The sequence below is a fragment of the Choloepus didactylus genome, chromosome 1 (genome assembly GCF_015220235.1).
Source record: "Choloepus didactylus isolate mChoDid1 chromosome 1, mChoDid1.pri, whole genome shotgun sequence".
In the NCBI taxonomy this organism is placed as follows: domain Eukaryota; kingdom Metazoa; phylum Chordata; class Mammalia; order Pilosa; family Megalonychidae; genus Choloepus; species Choloepus didactylus.
In genome coordinates this window covers 188,938,738-188,951,555 of record NC_051307.1, presented here as the reverse complement: position 1 = coordinate 188,951,555, position 12,818 = coordinate 188,938,738, and the positions used below count along the sequence as shown (strand labels likewise).

Here is a 12,818-nt window from a genome sequence, read left to right as displayed (position 1 = left end):
CCCCGTAACATTCTGTATTTCTCTGGAATTATATTTTCATCTGATGACTTCAGAATAATCTTCTAACATAAAACTGTGGGACTGATACAATAAGAAGTTGTTAAATATTAAATTTTAGACACCCAAATGACATCCTCAAGAAGGGCTCAATATTTTGTACTGATTGCAAAGTAAATATGCATCATGGTTGTCTCCATTGGCAGTTAGAGAAGCGTCAGCTGAAGGCAAGATCCCGTCCCAGCAACGAATCCTAGGCAGGCAGGCTCTGACTCACGGGTCTTATCAGACCTGATAGAACAGGGCTTCTACTTCATGAAGGCCACCTCCTCCTCCCACACCAGTGCCAGAACTGTTCAGGTAGTGTTTACCGCTATGGACAGTGAGTTCAGTGTGGCAATTCTTACTCAACTGTAGAAAAAACTCATATGAATAAGAGCTTAATTGTCTGAATAAAGCTAAGGAGCCAGGATTTGGGACCTGAACTCTGGTCTGGAAAGCCTCAAGAATTACTTGGAAGCAGACCTCAAACTAATACCGGAGCAAAACTGACCTTGGGGTATGAGCCAGGGGGGGTTGTGAGACTTCAACAGGATAAACAAATCTGCTGTGAAGTCTCTCTGTGAGGGTGTTGCATCCACCACGGGGGGTGGCTGAGCTGTTGAGTTGACCCTGATGCCACGTGGGACCAGGGAAACCGGGTCTAATTGGAGCTTTTCAGTGCTCTCTCCTTTATAGGCGTTTTGGGGAAAATGGGAGAGAAGGATGAATTCACTGAAGTGGGAAAGCATAGTCAGGCAAGTGTGAGAGACTGTGCTTGAGAAATGGCCCAAGCCTGAAGATGTGGAGAAACAAAAAAAAAAAACTCCAGGATGGAGAGGCAAGGCCTTCCAGGAGTCATATGAAGGGAGTGACTGGTGATGCACAATTTGGCCTGCATGGCTTTCAGACCAGTGGAGAACACCCCCAAATGGGGGCTGTTTCTCCAAGGCACTGGTAGTTACATAGTTCTCACTGCTACTTATCTCTCCATTCTTTTCAGAAGCGGAAAGAACCAATCTTGAAGGGCCCATTTGGCTTTGAAAAAGCAGCCTCTTTTATCCAGCTGTAGGGGTTAGAAAACGCCAAAACCTTCTCCTGAGATTACTCATATTTTGGGGTCATGAATGGAAGGGGTAAAGCTTTTTCCTTGAGATAAGCCAATGAACACCACTGGCATATTATGGTAAAAACCATAATAACTACCACTTACTGAGTGTTTATAAAGACTAGGCACTGTGCTATATGCTGTATGTGCATTAATCATTCCCTCCTCACAAATCCCATTAAAGGAAGAAGTCATTATTATTCTTTTATAAATAAGAGAATCAGAGTAATAAGATGTTTATAATGGCTTAAGCTCACACAGCAAATTAGGATCTGAACCCAAGACAGACTTCAGCTTGTCTACCCCTGAAACATGAGGAACCTCAATCTGTGGTCAAGGGAAAGGTTCAGATTTTACTGATGTCCCAAAGTCACCTTATCCTCCCCAGTGTTTTCATTACCATGAAGTGGGATGCTTCCTTGTTGATCCTGCTAGTTTCAGTTTGATTCTGCAATCAGTGTTAATTTGGGGATTGAATACATTTGAGTTTGATTTCCTATTAGAATGTATAGAATGCGAAGTGTGTTTGATACTGAATCTTTGTGCAAACGCCCATTAAGCAGTTCTGTTGGCTGCCTACTAAAGCAGTGCTTCTCAATGTGCTGTCTCTGGCCCAGCAGCACGGGCGCCAGCAGTGAGCTTGCTAGGAATGCAAATTCCCAAGCCCCACCCCATATGCAAATTAAAAAGCCCCACCCCATATGCAAATTCCCAATCCCCACCCCAGAACAAGTGAATCTGAAATTCTGGGCTTAGGGCCCAGCAACCTGTCCTTAACACAAGACCTTCAGGTAACTGATACATGCGGTAGTTTGAGAGTAGTTTGCCCTGAAGTGTTAGGAGGCAGCAAAAATTGACAATTTTTTTTCACCTGGAAAAACACTGACTTTTGAATGTTCTCTTTTTGTTACTTTTTTTTCTCTTCAAAAAATACTTTTACCTCATTTCCAAATCTTCATTCTCCTGTGGTACAAATCTGTACAAGGCAACATAGGTGTTCATTTGTAATAGGTCTTTGGAAAGAGGTCCCTGAAAGAGAAAATTTAAGAAAAATGAGAGGAAGAAGGAAGAAATGGAGAGAGGAAAGAAAGAAAACAGAAAGTGGAAACTTAAATGTGATGTAATTTCATTGTATGGCTCTTAAGTGTTAAATTATCTAACCGTTATGAAAGATTTTCTTTCAACTTTAGGTTTAGCTTTAATTCTTGGCTGAGTTTTATTTCATTACAAACCATTTGGAAATAATTATTTGGAACTCTTTGCCAGAAACACTGCAAACTACAATTTTCTTCAAATGAAATTTTTATTATGATATTCTTGAAAAATGATACAGGCTTGGCCCCAGACACAGGAATATTCTTTTTATAGGAAGAGGGGAACACCACATAGTATTTCATAGCTCTCATCTCCTAAAACTGACTTTTTATCATTTAGCCCCAAATCTGGTAACTAGAATAGCAAAAAGAATTGAGTATAGTAATATGGCAATTAGTTCATTAATGTTGTGAAGAAAGCATAGACTTTGGTGTCAGACTGATTTAGTTTGTATCATGGCACCACCATTTCCTGGTTATGAAACCTTGCAACAATGACATTAAAAGCTACCATTTTTGAGAGATTAATCTATACCAGGCATTATATTATGTTCATTATCTAACTTGAACCTCACAATAACCCTGTGAGTGGATTCTATTGTTGTGCTCATTTTACAGGCTATAAAAGAGAATCTTGTACATATATGTTAGCTATTATTATTAATTAAATAAATGTTAATGTTATATAAATGTTTGTACTTTATAATATATAGTAAATTTAACATTATAAAATATATAATTGTGTAATGTAGCTAAACATATAATTAATATAAGATATATATGTAACATAAAAGTTGCATAAAACTATATGTATCCTTTATACCCATATTGTACTCTACTCTTTTCTTGTCTATCCATGAGATGCTGTGCTGTTCAAAGCTCAGGTACTCTATATTATTCTGTCCTATTCTATTCCATTCCATTCCATTCTATTCATTTTATTCTCCCCACCTCTCCCTTATCTATCCTATCCCAATAATATATATACCTAAACATACAAAATATAATAAATATATACTTATATGTGATACAATATACTCATAATATATAATTACATAATTAACATATATATATTAAGTGTATGTAACATACATAAGTAAAACAAAATTGAACTATGCGATACTTATCCTTATTACCTCTTATGCACTGTGATACTTTTGTTCCAGGCTATATTTGTTATGGTACATTATGCTATATTATTCTTTTTTATTCTTTAAAAATGCTGGTCTGGGGCCATGGAATTGATTTCATGCCCCACTTAGGTTGTGACTTGCAGTCTGATCTAAGGACTCCTGTCTGGTCTGTCTTTTGTGATGCTCACCTGGTGGTTTATGTTCTTTGCCTGATTTCTGAAATCGTCAGTGCCATTTTCTGGATACGTAAACACTGAAGGAGACAAGAGAAAGCAGGAGTTTTATGAACCCAGTCACCATGTGTTGGGAACATGCTCGAAAGAAGTCACTTTTCTACTCCATATCCATGGCTTCTACTTCACTATGCAGTGCCTTTTCCTCATCCTTTGGGGGTCACCTTCTATGTAAAGTGCTCCCTGCCTCCCCATGCAGCAGTCTGCCCCACCTTCTTTGCATCCCTGCAACCTTGTAATGACTCCAGGCTAGCACTCATCCTCCTGCATTGTTTGGCAATTGTGTGTTCAAAATTTGGTCTCACTTGGTGGTGTTCTCATGAGTAAAAACCATGACATTCATCTTCATTGAATGTATCAAATTATGTGTTAATGCGATGGTAGGTGAGGCACGGTCCAATGTAATTATATTTTAATTACTGTTTCTAAAAACCAGATTCTTTTACATTTACTATCTCAATTCTAATTTCTTAATGATATCTATATTCTGATTTGCAGTTTAAAGTTTTAGTTTTAGGCTTCAAATGTTTCCTTGGTCTCTTACTGTTTGGAATAGAAAAATAAAACAGCGGGTTTTCTTTTTATTTGTTCTTGGTACGTATAACTCTTCTTTTTGTTATGCGGCCATGCCATGGTCTTCACTAAAGAACAAGCCGTTTCAAAACGGCCAAAGGGTTTTCACTGTCCACAGATACAGCTGTGGGAAGCCCATTAGGGTACAGAAGCCCTGCCTTACCTAGATTGATCAGTCAGACCTGCCTGGGTGATGGACTCAGCCTTATCATTCTCAACACATGTATCTTCCTTAAACAACTAAGTGGCAAATTTTTCCAAATTTATACAACAGAGTTGTGGTGTCTAATTAAGCCTCCCATTTAGGTGACTTGACATTTGAACACTAACACATTGCTGCTTTATTCTTCCCCATTTTCCCCTTTACGTTATCAGGGAAATACGTAGAGGAAGGGAAACACACCATGGAACGCTCTATAACCTATTTCAGTTAGTATGTTGACAGTCTTCTCTTGTCCTTAAAACAGATCCAACATGAAATCCCAATACATCCCAGAGTGATATAGCAGAGAGTAACGGTGTATTTGCTGGGCCCCCTGAGGAACTGGGGAGAAATGCAGAGGTATTGGACATCCCCTCCTGCGTTATTGCTGGTTTTACTGCAAATACTGAGGACTGTATTTAAAAAAAGTAAATGAACAATGGGGGGAGGAGGGAAAGGGGATGTTTTGGATATTCTTTTTATTTAAATTTTTATTTTAATTTTTGGAGTAATGAAAATATTCAAAGATTGTGGTGATGAATGCACAACTATTTGACGATAACTGTGAATAACTGATTGTAAACTTTGAATGGTTGTATGTTATATGAATATATCTCAATAAAATTGCATAAAAAACAAACCTTTGAACTTGGGAAAAAAACAGACCCAATAACTCTATAACTTACAAGAACCCCGATAAACATACCAATGCTTATTAAATAGCTCTTCTCTGCAGCTTATAGTTCTAGGGCATGTGGAAGCAACTGCATGGTCCTTGGGAAGCCAGAATGCAGCTCTTGGAGGAGCTCTGGTTTGCCAGTGACTGGACCTCCTCTGCCTCAGTATTTGGCCTCTCAAGTTCGTGCTGACCAGTTTAAAAACAGTAGAAACCAGCAACACTTTTCTCTGGTATTATGTGATTATCTGAAGTCCTGGTGAATATACTTGAATCCATAAGTATAAAACTGGACACTTCTAAAAGAATATTGAATAGCTGAATTGAAACATGACAAGAGACTTTTCAGAGAAAATTCTTGATTGGGGTTAAAAAGGGGTGCTAAGTGAGGTGTATATGTAATGTTCAGTTTGGACTGATTTTATAATTTCACAAAATTTTAGCTTTTTATTGAATATCCATCTGGCCATCTGGTTGGAAATGTGTAACATTTTTGTGAACTATGCTGCAAATTAGTTGAAGTGATACCAAATGTGTTTTCAACTACATGGTTGCAACCAGGACTGCAAGATTAAGCAAAACAATTTTTAAGATCTTTTCCTACTAGCCATTTCCAAGACTGATTTGAAGAAAGAGGACAAAAGAAAGGTAGCAATTTTACCAAAAACACACCATATATTTTTTATGTTTGGTTCTTTAAAGTCATTTTATTAAAGATAATTTCATCGTTTGTTTTACCCTTGACAAAAATTCAAAGACATTTCCCACTGTGTGAGTATATTTTCTGCTGTTACAAAAGGAGAATTAATCTTAAATTTTTGGCTACATCCAAAAGGAATTTCATTATTTTCTTTTCCATATTTTTTTCTCTTTTTATTTTGAAGTCATGTGAAGCTCAAATCCAGCACAGTGTATTACAATGAGATGATTATTTATTGTTTTTTTTAAACAAGTTAATGCAGTAAGTTATATTACTGCATTATCTAACATTGGCCCAAATTTATGTTCTTGAAATAAGTCCAACTTGCTCATTATGCGTTATCTTTATAAAATATGTTATTGGTTCAGTTTACTAAGATTTTGTTTCAGATTTTTGCATTTATATTCAAGAGGGAGATTGATCAGTACTTTCCTTTCTCATACTATCCTTGTCTGTTGTGAGGTCAGTACTATACTAGCCTCATAAACTAATAGAAAACTTTGCATCGTAGTCAGACAAATATGTTCTGTATAATTCTTTGAAATGCATTTTAAAATCTCTCACTATGAGTGGGAATGTCTATTTTCCTAATAGTTCTGTCAATTTCTCTTTGAGTTTCTGTCATTTTGAGGCTATGTATTAGGAATATGGAAGTTTAGTATTTATTTCTTTTGAAATGAACATAACCATGTAGTGATGCTTTTTTATCTCTAGTAATGCTTTTGGTCCTAAAAGTCCATTTTTTCTCACATTAATATAGCTACATCATCTTTCTTTTGCCTAACATTGGCTTGTGGTACTATTTTTAAAAAATTATTTTACTTTTAAACTTGCTATATACTTATGTTTTAGCTATTTATAATCAGGATATGTTATTTTAAGAATCTAGTTTAGGTTGTGCTGAACTGGGAGAAATTTGTCTAAACATTCAGTCCTCTGCAATGCTGGAAAGGGAATCTTCTATGATTTTAGAGACTTTTACCGGGCCCTGATACTAAGTGTGTGTTACAGAAATGCACCATAAATATTTGCATCTGTAATTTAGGAATTGTCCACCGGAGGGGAACAAGAACTAGGGGCACCTGCCAATAGCTAATTGTCCCATTAAAATATCTCCCTCTTTTTATCAGTGACAACTCAGAAGTTGATATATAGAGCCTGAGCATGCCAAAGGCAAGCCTAAGCTTTCCAAAGTGAATGTGTATTTTTTTCATTCTGGACTACATTGGCTTTAGTGCAAAGTGAAGTAATATTGAGTTTTGCAATATCCTCAAGTAGAGATGATTAATCCAGTCCTTTTTTGAAGAATATTTCTAGGAATTTGTATTACTTATGTCCCTTTCCCTCTGCTTCTCTTCCAGGAAAATTATGATCACATACAGTCATACTGAAATGCAATTTTGAAAGCAGCCACTAACATCATTTTGGCATTTTGAGCTGAAATAAGCAGCCCAGATTTTATTTTGCCCTTTGTTCATTACCCTGCTCTGAGTAAAGTTCCTAGTAGTTAAGCCAAAGGTGAAGGCCAACAACTTTCGCCATCAATATTTCTAAGGGATCCAGGAATAGAGTTGGAAAAAACAGCCAGACACACTCAGACTTGCCTAAGATCTTTTATAAGAGATAAAGTAAAGACTGTACTCTTAGCAGTAAAGAAATTAGTATGAATTGTACCCTTTTCGAAGGTGGCTTTGAAAATATTCCTCAAAGGATTTGACATAACATCTGGCTGGCAGAAATAATATCTGCGTGCACTGCATATATTTTTTTTAGGACATAAATGAAACATGTAATACAGAAGTGGTTGTGGCCAGAATCCTGAGCACTGCTTACAAAAAGCCAGCACCTTCCTTGTCATGATTATGAGGAGACCAGTGGGAACTGGGACCACAAAGGAGAGAAGCAGGGTGCTCTCTCTATGTTGTTTCTCAAACTGCATGGATGAAGGATTAAAACCAATCAAAGGAAAATGTTTTGAAGCAAACTGGTATATAATTAATCCCCCTATTTCTAAGAGTGCATTGTAAAGAAAGCTATTGCTGATCAAAGGAATTGTTAATAGATCTCCAAGGCTTCTTAGAAGTTTGTTGCTTGCTAATTCCTTTCAATAAATCTCTTTGAATATGCTCTGAAAAAGCTTCTACATTTCTTATGGCTTAACACAAAAGAGATGGCAAATAATCAACTTTGCAACTTTAATTAAATTACCCTGTGCCTTGGTTTCCTTACCTGTATGGTATGTGCTGTGCGTGTTTGTGTGCATGTGTGTATGCATTGGAAGTCGATTGGGTTGGACTAAATGATCTCTAATCCTGTTTCTCAAACTTAATTAGCATATGAATTATGGATTCATATGCAAATTCTGATTCAGAAGGTCTGTGTCTCCCAGGTGATGCAGGCTGCTGGGCCATGGACCACACTTGGAATAGTGAGGCTGTAAGTGTCATCTCTAATACTTTATGATCTTGTGATGACTTTATTAATAGCAGCCATGCTTCACATTGGTGATTCCTGAATATGTGTCTCAACAATGTAAAATCCTAGTTAAGACCACCTTTCAAGAGAAGAAATACCCGGCCATATTGAGGTCTTGACTGCTAAAGGAATGGGTGGGCAACAGCATCATAGAACTAGAATCAGCAGGTTTTGAGGACAAGCCTCATGCACAATGTGGAATGGTTTTCAGTAGTACAAAAAAAATATGCTATCAGATTCTGAGACTGGGCCTGTCTTTTCGTGTATTTTTCCTCTCAATTATCTATCACAGAACCCAAGTTCCAGCTCCATCATTTTATTTGCCCTTTTTGCACAAATGCCTTAAACTTCTCCAATTCCTTTGTGGTCTTTCGTCGTGCTATTCCCTGTTCTGGAATGTTCAACTCCTCCCCCATCACTATCTGCATAAACGCACTCATACATTAAGGCCTACTTCAGATGCCATCACCTCTAGGAATTCCCCTGGTAAAATGTAACCTTCCCTCCTCTGTGGTCACATACAATTACATGCTTTGGGACTTAGTTGAACTGTCTGAACACATCTCTTCTTCTCTCTGTGCAACTCCCCTACTGGCTGCTCCCACATGCTGTTCATCTTATTCTCTCCCATAGCAACTTGAATATGATACCTAGAGATGGTACATGTGTGGCTATAAGATTCTCTGGAGACACTGAGTTAAGATGACTCCTTGATAATAAAGTATATGAAGTGAATGAGGTCGGCAAGCAGGAATCTGTGTTGAAATAAAAGTGCTAATATAAATCGCTAAGTGTTTCACTCCTTCATGCAGCCGACAGATATTCACCAAGTGCCTCCATGGGCACTGGGAGTGCGGTAGTGGACAAGACAAAGCCCCCCACTGTCACCATGATCATGCATTAGTGGATGGAGACAGTAACAAAGAAACAAGCAAAAAACAACTAAAATCTTGAAAGAAGGCTATAGCAGCATAAGGGAAGAGAGAGGAACAATGTGATGGGGTGCTATTTTATACAACGTGCACGGAAGGCCTTTCAGAGAAGGAGATCACTGTGCAGACATCTGAAGGAAGGGAGGGAAGGAGTCCTGCAGTATCTGGGGAAAAGTATTCCAGGAAGAGGGAAGAGAAACAAGCACAAAACCCCTGAAGCGGGAGTGACTGGGGTGCTCAAGGAATGGCCAAGAGCCAATGTGGACAGTGCTGGGAGAGGCGGAGAGCAAGGTGACCAGTCAGAGAGGGAGCCAGGGGCCAGAGTGATTTTGGGGGCTTGTAGGTGAGACAGACTTGGTATTATACTTGAGTGACATAAGGGGTCTCTGGAGGCTTGAGTGGTGTCGTGACATAATCTGATACATTTTAAAGGATATTCTGGCTGCTGTGTTGAGACTCGACTATTGGAGGAAGTGGAGGAAGAGTCAAATCAGCAAGAGCATCTGGGCAACTATTCAGTGGTTCAGAATGAGATGATGGTGTCTGGCCTGAGGTGGCTGGGGGGAGGAGTGAGCAGTGGTCATTTGACAGGCATGTCTTCAAGTTGCAGCAATCAGGATTTGCTGACCGATTGGATCTGAGGTGTGAGAGGAAGGGGAAGTCAAGGCTGATGCCAAAGGTTTTGGCCTGATCAACTGGGAGCATGGGTTGCTATTTACTGAGCAGGGGCAATCTGGGAAGAGCTGGTTTGGGTGGGTGAGTGGGTGGGGGAATTAACAGTACGTCTGGATGTGTTAAGTTTGCGATGCCTGCTCCTCACTCACGTTGGCCATGTTGAGTAGGCAGGTGGCTATAGGCTTTCAGAGTCAGGGAAGAAGCCAGGCTGAGATAAAGTTTGGAGGCATCAAGATATGGATGGTATTTACACTCACTATCTCATTTAAAGATCACAACAGTCCCATGGATTCAAGATTTTATTATCTTTATTTTAGAGATGAGGAGATAGAGGTGCAAAGAGTCTAGGTCACTGCTACAAGGTCACACAACCATTAAGTGAAACCTGGCAGACGGCCTCCAGGACAAGAAATCTGTCCAGTGACATTAGTGATAAGGAGACCATCAGTGATGCTGGTGAGAGGAGTGTTGGGAAGGATGAAGCGGGAAGTCAGGGGATCAGGGCTGACCAGACTTGAAGAATTAAAATGGCAGGTTAGTTTCTTAGGCCAGTCTCTGGTGGGTTAGTTCCTCAGATGCTGAAGAACTCAGGGGTTGCTGACCAAATTCAACTGCAGAACCTAAAATGCTGGATAGACTTGCGCCGGCCTGACCCTGCCACATTACTGCCCCACGGTGAGTCACCTCCTGGAAGCCAGCTCTCTTCAATTTGTCTCTTTAAACACACTGCTGAGTGCTCCGTGAATGTCTGCATTGATCTGAAAGCACAGTTTCTCACTTTTGATACCAAAGAATCCTTAAGCTAGCAGTGAGTTTTAACAGATGTGTGTCGGCTTGGCAAGGGGGGCCATGGGGAACACTGACACTTATTTAGGAAGGAGAGTTAGGGGAGGAAGCTCGGCATAAGCTGCCTCGTGGGGGTCACAGAGTCACCATCCTTACTGGGGAAGAGACACAAGTGAGTTAAGTCCCAGAGCTGAGGAAGTGTAAGTGAGGCCTCTTAAGGCAGCTGCTGACAGAGCAATTATGGGGTATTGATGCAGAACTCCTGTTATCCCAGTATGGAAGAGGCAGTGACAACTAGTCATGTGGGAAATCTATTCAAGCCAGCACATTCCCATGCTTCAGCACACACGGGTTAGAGCTGGGAGGGATCACTTCTTCCATGAAAATGCATTCAGCCTATGGTAACAACAGAAGTGAGGACCTGCAACCTTGAGAGATTATGAATGACCCAAAGGCAGGTTTTGTGACCTACTCACTTTTGGTGATGATAGTATGTTTTTTTGATTACTGAGTGACAACTAAGTAACTGGCAGGAATGCATCCATACAGCATGGCTATGTTTCTTTAAGCCCTGGTTTAAAGAAGAGAGGTGACTTTTACTTTAGCAAACAACAGTACGTACTTAGCATTTCGTAAATATTTTAGAAAGTATTTTAACAAGGGCTTAAGCTATTATAAGATTAAAGATATCAATAAAGAATGTTTGGCTGGATTATGCATATTAGCTTTTGAGCGTCTTAGTTATTTCTGCAGGGGAAGGGCCAAGTGCGAGTTCTGCTCACTGACAGGTACTTCAGGTGTAGCACAAAGTGGCATCTCTGTATTGTGGTTTGTTGTTCTAACTGAGGTCAGTGGGGAAATGAGGCATTAATAAAAAGGTATGGAAGTGACTTCTACACCCCAATATAGCTAAGTACATAGGGTAGGAGCAACCAAGAGAGAGAACCCAAAGAATGCTATGATCAAATCACTGAAATTGATTAGAAATTATGCCCAGATCCCCATCCAGAATATTGAACACTTGTCTGGGTTGAATTTCTGAGTAAGGGGAGAACGAAGGGGGACTGGAAATCTACTTGCACTGCGGCTCACATCTGGGCTGGGGCAACGCCCGATTCCCCATTCCCTCACTCACCACTGTTGCTGCGTTTCCGCAGGTCATACCCGTCTTCTGGCCCGTCAGCTTCTTCGGGAACCTCCACAAGATCTGAAGTCTGGGAAAAGAGTGTATGACATGGAGTGAGCAACTTTTCATCCGTGGACCAGTGAGCAGAGATTTTGATGTCAGTAAGAGAGCTGAGGTGGAATCTGCATGACGCTGTCTTGAGAATGAATCACTGCTCTCTTGTCTGATTAGCTAACTTCAGAGAGGATGTGCCTTCCTCGTGGGCACCGTACCTCCTTTCAGGTGTCTGTGCCCAGCAAGGGGCTTGAAACCTTGTAGGTGCTCAATAAGCAATGAATGGGTGTCCAGAGACACAGGCTTCTCCCCAGGAGTAGGCAGCAGAGGGAAATCAGAATTACTGCCCATATCCTGGCACTTAAAATTTTCCAGAAAACTGTAATTCTTTCTATAGGTGGTTTTAAATTATTAGTCATAAAGAACAAGATGCACTAGTGAGGGATGCACTTTCTAGGTATCAGTTAAATGCTGTTTCAATTGTTGCAAAACTCAATTGTTTTTAAAATACATATTCTGCCTCTCTCTTTATGATAAGTCATCATCGTTCTCCCACTTATGTTTATAGACCTACTACTATTAATAGTAACAACAATAATACTAGCAGTACTCCAAACAGCTAATGGTTACTATTATTTGTAAGTACTTTATACATATCATCTCATTTATTCCTCACCATAATCCTATGATAAACCCATTTTCCAGACAGGAATCTGAAGCCCAGAGAGAATCAGTAACTCTGCTCGAGGTCCTGCAGCTAAGAAGTAGTGGAACACCAGGCATTGTCTCTAGAACTCGCTCGTAGGCACTGTGTTTTATTCTGTGGTGGCTGCAGTGGCTCACTGGGGCTAGTGGGAGCTTTCAGTGGTCAGCACACAGGTAACATGAGGCTGGCCATGGTGGGAATATTTACACCATGGAAATTGGCACATATTACGAGTCAGGGTCCCTGTCGCAGCTGGTGGTAAAACATTTACCAGCTCACCCCACTGATTGCCTCCCTCAAATGGCCAGG

The 12,818-nt window shown here is 39.9% G+C and overlaps 1 protein-coding gene across 3 annotated transcripts in view; it reads right to left on the bottom strand.

The window, feature by feature from the left end:
- Positions 1-12,818, bottom strand: part of STAC (SH3 and cysteine rich domain) — a 132,151-nt gene that overhangs the window by 20,315 nt on the left and 99,018 nt on the right. For all 3 annotated transcript variants that reach the window (XM_037847045.1, XM_037847053.1, XM_037847062.1), the window contains exons 6-8: positions 11,759-11,837; positions 3,560-3,624; positions 2,085-2,173 (exon numbers count right to left, since the gene is read on the bottom strand). In XM_037847045.1, coding sequence (XP_037702973.1) covers positions 2,085-2,173; positions 3,560-3,624; positions 11,759-11,837 — 233 coding nt within the window. The remainder of the gene's footprint in view (positions 1-2,084; positions 2,174-3,559; positions 3,625-11,758; positions 11,838-12,818) is intronic.